General features: G+C 35.0%; 2 protein-coding genes across 3 annotated transcripts in view; both read left to right on the top strand.

Moving 5' to 3' along the window:
* LOC142351982 (ankyrin repeat and MYND domain-containing protein 1-like) overlaps positions 1–6,653 on the top strand; it is a 35,987-nt gene extending 29,334 nt beyond the window's left edge. For both annotated transcript variants that reach the window (XM_075404276.1, XM_075404275.1), the window contains exons 17-18: positions 711–838; positions 6,380–6,653. In XM_075404276.1, coding sequence (XP_075260391.1) covers positions 711–838; positions 6,380–6,532 — 281 coding nt within the window. In that variant the 3' untranslated portion in view covers positions 6,533–6,653. The remainder of the gene's footprint in view (positions 1–710; positions 839–6,379) is intronic.
* A 6,795-nt stretch (positions 6,654–13,448) lies between these two features.
* The window catches only part of LOC142352111 (uncharacterized), an 18,751-nt gene continuing 17,522 nt past the window's right edge, over positions 13,449–14,677 (top strand). The window contains exons 1-2 of the mRNA XM_075404483.1: positions 13,449–13,778; positions 14,121–14,163. Coding sequence (XP_075260598.1) covers positions 13,610–13,778; positions 14,121–14,163 — 212 coding nt within the window. The 5' untranslated portion in view covers positions 13,449–13,609. The remainder of the gene's footprint in view (positions 13,779–14,120; positions 14,164–14,677) is intronic.

The following is a 14,677-nucleotide window of genomic DNA, read 5'->3' as shown; positions in this document are numbered from 1 at the left end:
AGCTAGCTCTAGTAGCAAGGTTTTTTGCAACGGTACTGGCATCTTTTTTGGAAACATTGTTAAAACATAACAGCCTTGTGATTATAGAACGTTGCCGCCCCCAAAGCGGGTGTCATTTTTTCAATAGTATCGTGCTATACATAAATGGATGATTTGTAATTGCGGTGGGGGTTCTAATTTTCCCTTGAATTGCTTGTGCCTATTGCACGTGCTTCAAAAAAGTCTACGCATCTTCTCCGTTAATAACCCCGCTATCCCATTAATATGTGTGTTATGTAAGTATAGAGTACGTGACTCTGATTCAAAGTACTCTTTAAATTACTGAGAAGATCTGGAGTTCATCGAGAACCCCGTAGACGTTCGAGATATTCAGCCAAAGTTTCGGAATGATTATTTGCTAAGTCACGTAACCTAGCTTAAAATGTGCAGCTTGCAGCTATGAAACTGCCGAAAGTTCATAAAACTTCTGGGTATGTGTATCGGAACTTTTGACATTTAACTTCTGGCACTGCAGACTTCCGGCTTTTTAAACCTTGAATGTGCGTGTTTTGATTACAACTCCCGAGAGCCCTTGGGGTTTCGACTTACAGGAACGAGAGTTATGGGAGAAATCTATTCATAATCTGGAATGGTAAAACATACTGTGGGAGTTAACGGAAAGGATCCAATTGTACATTTGATATTTGAGTGAAGACCATTTTTATGTGCAGAGAGGCCTGACAAGGACAGGACTAAAGACCTGGACAGAATTGACAGCCCGACTCCGACCACTGAAGTGAAGCCAGAGGACAGACTGGCACAAGGAAACCTCACTGACATGCTGTTGCCAAAACCAAAGGTACCCTTGTTAACTAAACCCAAACAAGAATGCTCGTTAATGTGCGTTTGCACATGATGTTCCGACCCGAGCTCATCTACATTTTTCACTTAATTGTCAACCTAATGTTGAGATAATTAAAAATAGATGTTTGAATTTTAAAAAATCGTTACAAAATCGAACTACTAAAGGAGTTGCATAATACCATGTCTCAATACAGCGCTCACAAGATCTGCCATTAGAAAGACAACGAGAAAATAAGCAACAAAATAAGCAAAAACAAAAATTTTTCAGCGAATTTGAAAAAAGAAGAGAAAAAGAAACACAAATATTGACCACTCACAAAACTTTTATGAAAACGCATATTGTCCAACAAACAAAACATCAGTTACGACATGATATCAATGGAAAAATAATTTCTGAATTTTAAAAAAAAATTGGATGGAACCTCTCAAGGATGAGAATAAATTACAACTTGACGAAAAGAACAAAAACTGAAAAGTAAAAAAAATCATTTAGAACGAAAAACATCGTAAACATTACTACTATTCGCTATAAACTGAGTGCATTGGTAACATCATTCATTGAATCCTCAATTAGAAGCCTATGCGACCAGTCAGCATTTTACGACTACATGAAGAATTTTAAAAAAAGGCAAAAACAAATTCAAAAAAAAATTGAGCGAGGAGAAGTCGAAGCCAAGAACAGAAAAAAAATTGTAAAAAATTTTGTAATCTCAAATTTATTTTTAGCAGCGATGGGGTTCTTCTAATTTTTAACACTATGACTTCAAAAAATCGACAATTATGAGCAACTATAATAAAACCACGAAATTTTTGAGAAAACCCGCTATAACAACGCCGTTAAATTCAATGGCTTTGACCGGAAGACAAAAAATACGCTATTAATATGCCTTAATGAGGAAGCAAGGATGTTTTTCAATCATAAGTCAATAACAGGACATCGCAATAAGTCTTATGATTATGAAAACAACAACAAGTATATGCGAAAACCGAAAATTCAGTAGCAAAGTCCAAGAAAGTGTCGAAGCCCTGTAGTATGAACGCGTTTCTCTGAACTCTTTATCTATGATTCTTTGGACGTCTTTAATAAGCCAATGTGAGCTATCAATATTAGAACAAGGAAATAAGATTTCAAAAGGAAGCAAAATTACAAACAAAAATCCGAAACTTTTTTTTGAAATTATGAGAATTCGTGGCATCGAAGTCATAAAACAAATATTCTCTAGATAAAACCGCTTCCCAGAGTATTTTCCGATGCATTAAAAAGGAGGGTGGTCCTGTCACTACTGAGACTAACTTATAGTTCAAGAAAATTTTTTTAATAATAGTTAGTGTCCAAAAATGTTTTTTTTTTAAGTTTTAAAAGCCACCTAATTCGATAGCTCTCAACGGAAATCAAAAAATAAGCAATGTTATGCCTCAATAAGGAGATGTTTATCATTCTTAGGTTATCAATAAGAGGTCAAAATAAGTCTTAAGATTATGAAAACAACAACCAAAGCAGGCAAAAACCAAAAATTCATTGGAAAAGTGCAAGAAAGTGTCGAAGCCATTCAAACCATAAACTTTTCTCTGCAAACTTTATCCATGATCCATTGAACTTCTCTTTTAAGTCACTGAGAACTATCATTATTAGGTTAAGGTGATGATTTTTCAAAGAGAACCAAAATTTTAAAAAAATTTATGCAAATTCGAGTCCTCGAAGTCATAAAAGCAGTAGCTAGAAGATAAACCCACTAGCAAGATTCATTTTAGTTGCAGTAGACAAATGCAGATCATGCCATTACTGATACTAACTTAAGTTTCACGAAAATAAGTTTAAGATTAGTTAATGTCCAAAAAAATTCTAATAAATAATTTATTAAAGTCTCATCAGCCATTAAATTCAAGAGCTTTCAACGGAAGTAAAAAAATACACTACGTTATGCCTCGATGGCGATAACAGGATTTTTATCATCAATATTGCAGTGATAAAACGTCACAACAAGTCATGATTTTGAAAACGACAGTAAAAACATGCAAAAACCAAAAAAAGTCAGCGGAAATTTGAGAAGAAAGTGTCTAAGTCATTTAAGCGATATTTTTTTCTCTGAAAATTTTGTCTAGAATCCATTAAAGGTCTTCATTAAACCAATGGGGACTGTCAATGCGAACATAATGAAAAGATTTCAAAAGAAACCAAAATTTTAAAAAATCTGAAGTTTTTTTGAAATTACGAAAACTCGTATTATCGAAGTCATAAAACCAGTAGTTGGCAGATAAAACCGCTTACCAGATTATTTTTGTTTGCAGTGAAAATGATTGGGGTCCTGTCTCCTGTCATTACTGACCTACTTTTCTTGAAAATATGTTAAATATATTTTTTGTTCAAAAAAAATTTTTTAGTCTTGACAGCCATTAGCTGTCCACTCAAAGCACTATAAATGTTTACCTGATACACATTAAAAAGCCGATTGCATTTTGAGTTAGCGAGTTTATGCCAAAAGGCTCCCAAAATTTAGTTACATGTCAAGAAGAAAATCAAAATTTCATTAAAATTTTCGAAAACTCAAGAATCGAAGACAAAAAAAACATGAGCGTTTCCTTGTAGTTGAACTTTTTGTTCATTGGTTATCATGTGACTGTAAATCAGATTTGTCTTTAAAGGAACCTCGATATGAAAACGACTAATCTCTAAGTGATTAAAAAAACAATAAAAAATAGGAAAAGTTTTCTAAAAAAACAGCTCTCAACTTGTATTCGATTTGTTTATAGTAAATTTTCTCACGAGACCAGAACTAGCCTTTTTATCGGTCCTCTGGCAACACAAAATTGTTTCATTTTGTAACGTGAAATGTAATTTTGTAATAACAATTTTTATAAAAAAGCCTTAATTTGAACAAAAATTACACTAAAAGTGAACAAAATCATGCAAATATCACGTGAAAAAATTTTAAACCTCAATAACTCCTCGAAAAATACGAAATTAAAAAATATCTTTTTATTTTCGACTTCTACACTGGAACAGCTTTTTAGTATATTTGAGTATATAGTTCCTCCCCCCCCCCCCCCCCCCCCCCGTGGGATGGGAACAATAATCAACTCATAAAACCCAGGCTGAGATCATGTCCAAAGTGACCTCTGATTAGATAGTGCTCCTCGTATGATTTAGCAAGCTAAACAAACGATTATCAATACTAACAAGCTTATTAGTTTATTCACACAATGTTATGAAAGCAAAATTTTATTCACGGGGGTGAGGGTTCTCCCAGGCATAACGGGTAATTTAGAGGCTGCGACAATCCACATTTTGAACGCAGATTTATGCGCGTTCACTGTCGAAGTTGTCCTGATCGGAGTAATATCTTTGGTCTGAAATCTCAACCTTCGAATTAATCTTTGATAATGCTTGAATTAGCTGGACTTGTTTTTGATATGCTCTTGATTGTTTGGAGTTGATTCTTGAGAGTGGCTTTAATTTATTTTAGATTGCGTGCTCAATTGTTTACATTTTATGTTTATAGATACTTTGCTATTAGGAAAAATTAGTTTTCTTGCTTCAAGTATATTGATGTTTATCTTGAGAATGGAGTGTTAGTTTCAGGGGTTTCAGAGAATGTGTTTGAGCTATCGCTGAAAGATTTTGGCTCTGTATACCATCAAGCCTTTTCAGTAATGTTTGTTACTTATTCCTAAGGGCTTTGTGATAGATTGCTTGAGGAAGGGGGGTTCAGTTTTTAAATTTTGGGGGTTCTGGGGGAGTCATATTATAAGCATTTGTAGTCAACCAATGATAAAGGTTACTAGGTAGAGATGGGGAGTGTTAGTTGAAGACCTGACCTGAAGTTTTCCATTAGCTATGATGATCTAATAATCGAATTAGTTGTTTGGTTAACTTCTTATTGAACTGGTTTGTTTGCAACTTAGTCATAACATTTGTAACCTGTGAGTGATAACGTTACTAATTGGCACCAGAGTAGACAACTGGATGACCCGCTGGCAGCCCTCGGGGGAGTAGTGGGGGCATTCGGGGGAGGGGGATCCAACAACATATCCCCCGGACCCCTCATGGCAGCAGCAGCTGCTTCTGCTAACAAGGACCAAGGGGGAACTACTAATGCCCTGGTTCCGAAACAAAAAGTACAACAGAATTGTTGTCTTTAAAAAATAAAATGTCGAATATGTGGCACTGTTTCCTTTCCCTATTTTCCCCAGAAAATTAAGATCTGTTCCTTAGATATCGCGTTTCACAATCATGCTTAATCGGATAATTCTCATTGTCTCGAATCATGAAGACTTGACACGCTCCTCACTTGACACGAAATGTTTTTGCTACAAATTGTTAAGAAATTGTTTTGCTGAAATTAATATGCGCTTCAAGCTGTATGGGTAAGATGATGTTATTTGTTGTTACTCTTCGTTGATTGAAGTATGACAATATAAAAAAATAGTTCAAAATGTCTCATTTCATCACCGTTTTTTATTTTTCCGCATGTAAAGTGTTTTTTATTCTCCCCACTTTGTTCAGGTAAGAATAAAAATGGCATAACTCCACATTAACAAGGCTCCCGTTTGCTGCAAGCGTTTCGGTGGCTCATCATAAAAGAACCAATCTGGACTCTTCTTATTCTGGACTCTTAATTAAATATGGCCAAAACGAGCAAGCCAAAATCATAATGTCAGAATGATAGTTCATAATGTCAGAAGTGCCCTACTCAAAACATTTTTGGGCATTTCTACTTTCGCTGGGTCTAGGAAATGAACCCCCACAGAAATAAACCCCAATTTTAACATTAATTTCTGTGATTATTTGTTTGGTTTTGACAGTTTCAAATCAAATCTGACAGGCGGCTAAGTCATTACCATAGCCCTCAAAGCATGGCCAAATGCGCCCCCTTTTATCGTCAAATGGTGGTTTATTTGCTGGGGTTTTTTTCCTTGGTTTTTCCGAAACCGCCTTTCGGCTATTTTGCCATTGAGGGAAATTTGACCTGGCCCTATGAATAATTTTCAAGGGAAGGAAACAGGGCCAATACTGTTTGACATATTATTCTACATAATCCCAATACGCACTTAATAATGCTAGCAATTATATAACTATAACGCACTCTATTATGTATCACTTTCTGTCATTTAGATATAGAAAATCGTACTTGTAGTCTTTTTTAACTGTTCTCTCTTAGAAATTGCTATTTCATTTCATTAAATGTCCCACACGTCAGAACATTATCCTTAGTTTTAGAGGAAAGCATATATGACTAGAGAATTCGATACGGATAAACAGGAAAAGATTTTTGGATTCTTTCCCAAGGTCATTTCCAAAAGATTGTCATTCAATTTTAAAGTTATCAGGGTATTTTTTATTGGTGAGTTTTTCCTCTCATGAGATGATCAGCGCTTGTATAAACACATAAACAGTTAGTTTTCACTCATTTAGCTAGCCACACATCACAATTTATCGTCATTTGACGGTAAATTATTTTACCGGGTCATTTCACGCATTGGGTATTAAAATTACCTAACCGTGTTATTGTTGACAAGTTGATTATTTATTTCTTAGGTGATCTCTGTTGTTGACGAAACAAACGACTCCCGTAAACAGGTGAAAATGTACCCTCGGAGAGAGACTTACGACAAGAAGGGCAATCCGAAACAGAATTTGATGAGGAATGACAAAGGGGAGGTCTTGACAGAAAACTATAGTTTCATTTAGAACAGATGAAGAAAATTTTGTCATGAAATAATAATGATCGAGACATTCTATTATTGTTAGTGTAACAACTCATTCAGGCTATTTATAAGCAACAATTGCGACCACAGAAAGATCTCCGTTGCGCTATTTTAAGTATTTAGGCGAAAAATGTCTTTAACGTAATGAGTTGAAGATCAACCAATCAGAGCACGGGAAATATTCGGCTTTAAATATCATTTTAGGAGATTCTGTTCTGCGCCTGTTCGGATCTAACGGCTTCCACCTGCTCCAGCTGACTAGTTCGGGACTATGTTTGGGTTTTGAACCAACGCTCCGGTCAATTTTTTAGCGTCAGATAGCACGGGATGAGTTATTACTGTAGCTGAAAAGTAGTGAAAACTGATTTTCTGTTTGCTTGACAACCTCATGGAATTTCAACGCTCTATAAATCATTTTAGTTGAGTGAATCGAAATGTAAATAAGTAAATCTGTACATAAACTAATTGTAAATGCAATTGAATTTAAATGACGAATGTGCAAAGTTTTGATAAAAAGGAAGTACGGGAAAAAGTGTTAAAAACATCGGTTTCTTGGATTTCAATTGAAATTGTGTTCTTGCACGCAAAACAAAAGGCTTGGTTAACATTCATTTGGAGGTAGGAAATATAGTTCGGCCCTGAAAGTGAAGTTCAGGGGCTTATTTTGTTTTCGGCAACTCACGTCAAGGTTTATATTTTCAAAATGGTCAAAACACGGAAAATATGAAAATAAAAAATAGATGGCAGCAGCCAGATTCCATTCATAAATTAGCGCCGGTAGATAGTAATCAAACTGTAGGATAGAGTTTTTAGTTGCTCTTGAACGAAGTTCATAGCAATTATTGTAAACGTGTGTCTTGACGGTTGACAAAATTTTCGCTTGACTGTCTTGACATTTCGAGTGACTTTTACGCACTTGAATTTTTGCGTTTCGCGTTATCTAAAATTCTCTCTCAATCACATTTTCGAGCAGCTGAACTCAATTGGCGGCAATTTATTACTAAAAGTCAAATGAAAAGTGCGCCGAAACTTGGGAGCCTGTATTAAGTAAACACATCATATACAAACACTGGCGTCCAAAAGTGACAAATGCTAAATTGTCATCAAAAACTTGCTGATTGAGTAGATGACGAAAGCTCTGATGAAAGAGAACAAGAAAATAGAAACTTTTCAACCAACTAGGTTTAAGTAACCGGTCTTTTTTAATAGCCGCCCTCATCTTCTCAGCCGGTTATTATAGCGCTCCTATTACAATTCAAAGAATTTGAATTGTATTGGGGCGCTGTGTTTTTTTAAGATGTGTTCACACATTTTTCAATGACTTTGATCTTTCAAAACGGGATAAACAGGTAAAGACCAGCGGGCATTAAGTTTCATTAGGGGTCCAAAGAGGGCTATAGTAGTCATTCAAGTGCTTAGAGTGGTACAGCTGCTGGGATGGCCTTATTGAAGGGTAACAGGTCGTTTTTAGGAGTTTTTGGGCTCAAAATGCTGCAATTTTTCATGTCTTTTTGTGATTTTTTTTGCTTGATTAGTCTTAGGTTGAAGTTTTTAAAAGTTGACGAAGGCCTTTTACGAGACAAATTTACTTTTTATGACTATTTTATGAGCTATATGTTTTGGTATTACAAACACAAACACGCAAAATTGTATTAATTTTTGCAATTTTTTCAAGTTTTTCTAAAAATTTTTGTCATTTTTTGAGTTTTTCCAGCTTCCGGGGCCAAGGAATCTCCTTTGAGGTTTGATAATAGGGCAAAGCATAGTTTATAGTAACAACGGATTGGTTATCAACATTTTGATGTCTCAAATTTTAGCACATTTTTGATAAAATTTGCAATTTTTTTCAAGGTTTTCTAAAGTTTTTGTCAGATTTTCGTATTTGTCCATTCTCAAGTACCAAAAAACCTTTTCCACGGTCTGATGAAAGTTACTGCAAGGTTGTTAGTTTCAATGGAATTGTTTTCAACAATTTGACCTTTCGAATGTTAGGAATTTCTTGATAAAAATTGCAATTTTTTAAAAGTTTTTCCAAAACATGTCTTTTAGTCAGTTTTTCTCACGTCAGTAGCCAGCTAACCTCATCCAAGGTTTGATAGTATGTTATTAAATAGTTGCTAAGGGGCAAGTGAATGTTTTTCTACATTTTATTTGAAAGAATTTCTATTTTTTGAAGTTTTTTCTAAAAATCATTGGCTATCGGTTTTTGAGCCCATGAATTTTTGAAGGCTTGGAATTGGGTTACGGGATGGCGTCTAATAGCCTCTAGATACACAGAAACGATTCTGAAGATTTTAATATCACGATTTTCCGTTACATTTAAAATTTGCAATTGATTTCTTTTTTTTATTTTTTTGGTCATTTTCGAGTTAATCGATTTTCAAAGACCAATGAATTTCTTTCAGTTATTGCAGATATAATACTGGACCGATTTCAGAAACAAAAATTGGTTTTGAATATATTTTTGAAATAGGTATAATCAAAGAGATCAAATTTTGCCTTAGGGGTAAAAGCTTCTAGAGTTTTAGCAATGAGTATATTTTTGTTCAGGTGTTTTGATTGTTTTAATTTCTCAGTTTTTTGGAGATGATTTTGTTTCTGTTTTCTCTGGAATTGTTCACGTGATGTGCAGGTCAGGTAGAGAACTTCTAAGTTTTTCATTCAATTCTTTGAATTGTTTTTCAGGACTTGTCCTGCTATGTTTTTTTTACTTCGTCTAACTTTTTTTCCCTTTACCATTTTGCCGCTTTTTCGACATTTGGCGTGAAATCTTTTTGACTTCTTTAGGCTAGCTTCTCTCTTCTCTCATTCTGCTAAAAGTGATTTTGAACATCAGTTGCTCAGCCAAGTAATTTAAAATGAACACATTGAAAAAATTGAAGTCAGAAATAGAAACGGGATAAACCCTTAAAGCCCAATTTTAGATGCCCGCTATTTGAACGCCGTTCCTATAAGTCTTAGTTACCATCTCTTGTGCTTATTGGTATTGATAGTAGCCCCTGTAACCTCTCTCTAAGGAACAGAAGTATGTTCAACTGCGAAGAAATGCCATCAAAATAAATCGGACTTAAAAAAGTTTTTGAACAAAAATCTTTTTTTTTTCAATATCTTCTATTCTTTCAATCCCAATCAATCTTATTGGAATCAACGGCGGCTATTTTCCGGCAATCTGCCGGGTATGTTTTAATTTAAATATTCATCAAATGCACTTTTCGTACGTTTTCATTTGCGCAACCATTCACAAAAAAATTGTTTTACTATTTTTTTCAACATAGGCTAAACTACAAAAAAGAATGGATCTCGGTTATTTGGTTATGTGTTCGGACATTGCAAAAAACATTAGTTTTGCTCATGGCTTTATAATGAGATTTTGATAGTTACGCAAATGAAAAAAGTATCTGTTTTTGACTCATCTGAAACGCAAATTTGGCAAAAATATAGTCCTGTTTTTAACTGCTCTCGAAGAGAAGCAATTATTGTAGACATGTGTGCCTTTTTACGACTCGAAGAGAAGTATTGAGATTCTACAGGTTTTCACGACTCGAAGAGGAGTTTTGAGATTCTACAGGTTTTCAAAATTCGAAGAGGAGTTTTGAGAGTCTACAGGTTTTTACAACTCAAAGAGGAGTATTCTACAGGTTCTTTTAGCCAGAGCATTAACCGTTTTGAACATTTACCTCTGTTTTTGATTGCTGACTTCTGTTGCTGAACATTGGAATTTAACAATTCTTTAGTTTCTTTTTAAAACATGTTTTATTGACTTTTAAAGACTTTTAAAACATGTTTTATTGGGCGACTTTTTTGTTTTTCTCGTGTCTCGTTCGGATTTCGGAAAAGTTAGGTTAGAGATTTTAATGCACGACGCTTCGATTAGTTTCCGGTATTCTACCGGCAATGTTTTTAGGCTGAAGTCATGACTTGAAGTTTGACTTTCGTTTTCGAACAATAACTTCTGTTTTAGAACGTTGACTTCTGTTTACCAACAATGGACTATGAAAATAAATGATTTTTTAATGTATCGAAACTAAGAACTGATGGTAATATTCAAGGTCTAAAAGTCATTTCGAGAATTTTTGTTCCCATATAAGTCACTCCAACCTATCACCTATCTACCACCCCCCCCCCCCCCCCCGACACCCACGCAACTGAATCCCCCACCCGACGCTTGCCGCAGCCCACACCTACCCCCACACACAAACACACACCTATCCTCACACCAACCTCACACACTGAATTCCCCCACTACCCCCACCTACCTACTTACGTTTCTACCTCCAAATTGATTTTTTTTCACCCTGTAAAATGCTTTTGTTTTTCTTTTCTCTTCTTTCTGAAGTAGGTAGGGTTAGATAAAAGTTTTCATTGCACAGCTCTATTGCACGAACATTGACTTGACTTCTGTTTTAGAACATTGACTTCTGTTTTCGAACATTGGACTTAAAAAGCAGCTTAGTTTGTAATGTTTAGTAAGTAGGAATTGATGGTGATATACAAGGTTAAAAAGTCTCCCGAGAATTTTGATCTCATATAGGTCCCTCCAACCTATCTAAGATAACCTCCCCCTCCCCAACTACCCCCCTCGCAACACACACACACCTTGTATATCACCATCAGTCCCTCCCCCAACCCCCCCCCCCCCCCAACTACCCCCACCTATCCAAGCACATTTCTAGCACGAAAGTGATTTTTTTCACACTGTATCTTTGTTTTTTTATCTCTTCTTAAATGTTTCTCAAATAAGTACAGTTAGATAACAGTTTCTATTGCACTACTCTTCGAGTCCTTTCCGGTTTTCTACCGGCTATTTTTTATGCAAAATTTTCACTTGACTTTTTTTTACTTTTCGAGAGACTTTTACGATCTTGATTTTTTGCATTTTGCGTGATCTAAAGTTATCTCAATTGCATTTTCAAGCAGCTGAACTGCATTGGTGGCAATTTAATATTTTAATTCAAATGATAAGTGCGTAAAAATTGGTGTCTTTTCTCACTTCAAATCTTAATAGTGGTATATATTAACCTCTAATGAGGTTATTTGAAGCCCAATAGTACATTTTTGAGTCCTATTTAGGCTACCCCCCCCCCCGACTGAAGCAGGTTGTTATTCATTGGAGTTTCCACTTGTCGTTCGAGAGCAAGTGTTCCGACGTTAGTCGGTTTGCCGTTTCTGCTGTATTATTAGCTACTGATTGATCGAAAAGGATACCCCAAGATGACAGCAGAAGAAATATTTGGACATTGCAAACGGCAGAGTTTGTTGAAAAACTTTTCTTAAGAAAACACTTGCGTTTTATGTGTCTGACATAAGAACTGTAGAATTGAATTAAAATAGGCAGACAATTGCTACTTCAAAACTTTGTCCACCAAAATTTTCTCAACAAAAAATCACAGTTGAGCCTAAAGTTTTTCCCCCAATTCGTGGTTGGCAACAATTTTTTTTGAAGAATTCAACAATTTGTAAATAACGAAAAGGAAATGCTCGCCATTAGAATCTCGTCAAAGGCCACTTATAAAAATTAATTCATTTTCATTAATGTACACACAAATGAAATGCATTCTTGAAAAATTCAAAAATAAGTTACAGCTTGAAAATTGATTTTGCTTATTTTTCGTCCCAAATTTGCCTAAAAAATATGATCAAGAATAAAAGCTGACCTACGGACAATGTCTGTCTGGCGTATAAGTTCATGTTCTTCATTTTGAAACAAAACTTTCCATTTTCTGACGTTGGAATTTTAAGTTTCGGATACTCAATACTTTCCTCTTTCCGAAAGAACTCTGAACAAAAGGAACGGTGGAGGTCAAGCCAGCCGATAGGCAATCAAACCGAATTTTGAAAACGAGGTCAAGCAAGCAAAAAATTTTGAAATACCCGCATTTTAATATGCCCCTGTCGTGCAGGTGGGCGCGCTTCGCCGCGATAACCGGCCTGCGGTTTTCGGATTACATTCCACATCGAATGAGAAGCATGGCCATGGACAACGGTTCGTTCAGGCCCGTACCCAATAAATGTCTACAAATTGGCGCATTTTTGTTTCTTTGGTGCATTGGAATACATTATGCACTATAGTACTATGCGTAGTGCTGATTGTAACGTTTGACAATATATTATTTCTGATAGATTACATAACTATTACATAACTTTCGGCTTGATTTTATGTCGGCTTACTTTTACTTCGGCTTACTTTGCGTTCACCAAATGAACAGCAACCATCATGTCAGCCAACACTAAAAAAACAGTTAGAATTTTTTCGTTTTCAAAAATATCTCAGTCCCCTTGATTTCAAGATATGAGCAAATAAAGACAAAAAAATCCGATATGAAGGGATTTTTTTCACACATATACTTATGAAATAATCCCATTCATATCTCATATTTGTCTTTATATGCCTAGCAACAACAGTTAAAAAACTGACTGAACATTTTTTGAGGCGCACAACAACCGTAAACTTGAATACTTTTTGTCCGGATGAGGCCTTTCTTAAGCAGCTGTGAATACGACCAAAAGAATACCGTTTTGTTAGAACTATTATTTGAGATCTTTTTGGTCCAGATGGGTTCGTTCATAATTGACTGTCAACAATAAAGAAGTGTTCATGAGTAAATGAGTAAAATTGATGAGCAAAAACGTGACCAGGAGTAATTTTGAAGAAGTAATTTGTCTCGATTTTTTTAAATATTGAATCAATTATAGTAAATATCAAGTAACATGATTTATATTTCCATTTTCAAAGTATCTATAAAAGTTGTTTGGAGAAATCACCGCTGAGGAAAATTGAAGATAATTCAAATATACTTACCAATAATATCAAAAAATTGAATTGATGTACAAAACTCAATTACAAAACTTAACGAACTAAAAACATCATTTGTCTACTGTTTAAACTCACTGTAAAATAATATGACGTATTCAAATAATATACAATGCCATTATAAACTATCAAAATTGACAATTGTACAATAAAAGCTGCTGTAATTTTATGATGAATTAGTCAGTCTTCATAAAAAATAATCCTTTTTTGATTCTTTCAAAGCAAAAATTTTTAATTAGATTTTGATCAATGGAATTTGAATCGGAGGAAGATTATTGGAGTCAAGCTTTCGATACTTTTGACCAAAACGGAGATGGAAGAATTGACAAACAAGAACTGGAAAACTTGATGCAGATTTGCAAATTGAACCCGACACAGCAGAAAATTGAAGAGATTATGAACGAATACTCTCCCAATGGTTAGTAGTTATTGGGTGGCATCTATTGATCAGAGGGTCGGTTGTTGGAGATCATCTCTGAATAGACTTTCGTACGTTTTATGATCGGACCATCTGAGACCTCTGATCAGAGCCGTTCCAGACTGCTGGACCGCTACTTCCAGACTGCAGAGCTTTATTCCAGACCCTGTAATTCTGAGGGACCTGCTCTTTTCTGTGTTCGTTTTTACTGTGATCAAAATTTTACTTTTCGTTACCACATGAAAATTGTTTTTTCTTTTATGAAATACTCTCATACGATAAGAGATGGGACTACCCCTTACAATTTTTTGATGGTAATATAATTGATCTGTGTGAAAACAGTTTTGGTGTCCATGTTCGAACATGGACTTATCAACCTTTACCAGTAAAGTTGTCACTACAACTTTTTTTAACGTAAAGAAATCTTAAATTGACAATTAACTTGGTTAACATGCCTATGTCTATAAAAACAGCAGATCAACCGTTTAATTAACCAAATTTCCTCAGTCCATTTCAAATTTCCACACATGCAATGTATGTTTCTATTCGCCCACTTTGGTCAGGTATGAAAAAAAAACTCGTGATCAACAACAACTAAAATCTACAACAAAATTTATTGAGAGCAATTTTCTATATGGACCACTGTTCAAATCAAAAAGATCACTTTGATGTTTAAAAAAACAATGCAACGGAAGATTGATAAAAATGAAAATTCAGATTGAGTTTTTAGAGAAAATGAAGAATTTGGGGCTGTTTTATCAAGGCAAAACAATTTTTTTCTGAAGTCTGAGCTGTTTTGCATAACAATGATTTAAATCATTAGATTGATGAGGGAGCTAAAGTCGCGTATAAACGGAACAAATTCGAGAGTTCCAGTGGTCTTTTAAATCAAATCTGGT

Source organism: Convolutriloba macropyga, chromosome 13 (genome assembly GCF_964194025.1).
Source record: "Convolutriloba macropyga chromosome 13, txConMacr16.3, whole genome shotgun sequence".
Classification (NCBI taxonomy): domain Eukaryota; kingdom Metazoa; phylum Xenacoelomorpha; order Acoela; family Convolutidae; genus Convolutriloba; species Convolutriloba macropyga.
This window is presented reverse-complemented; position numbering and strand designations above follow the sequence as displayed.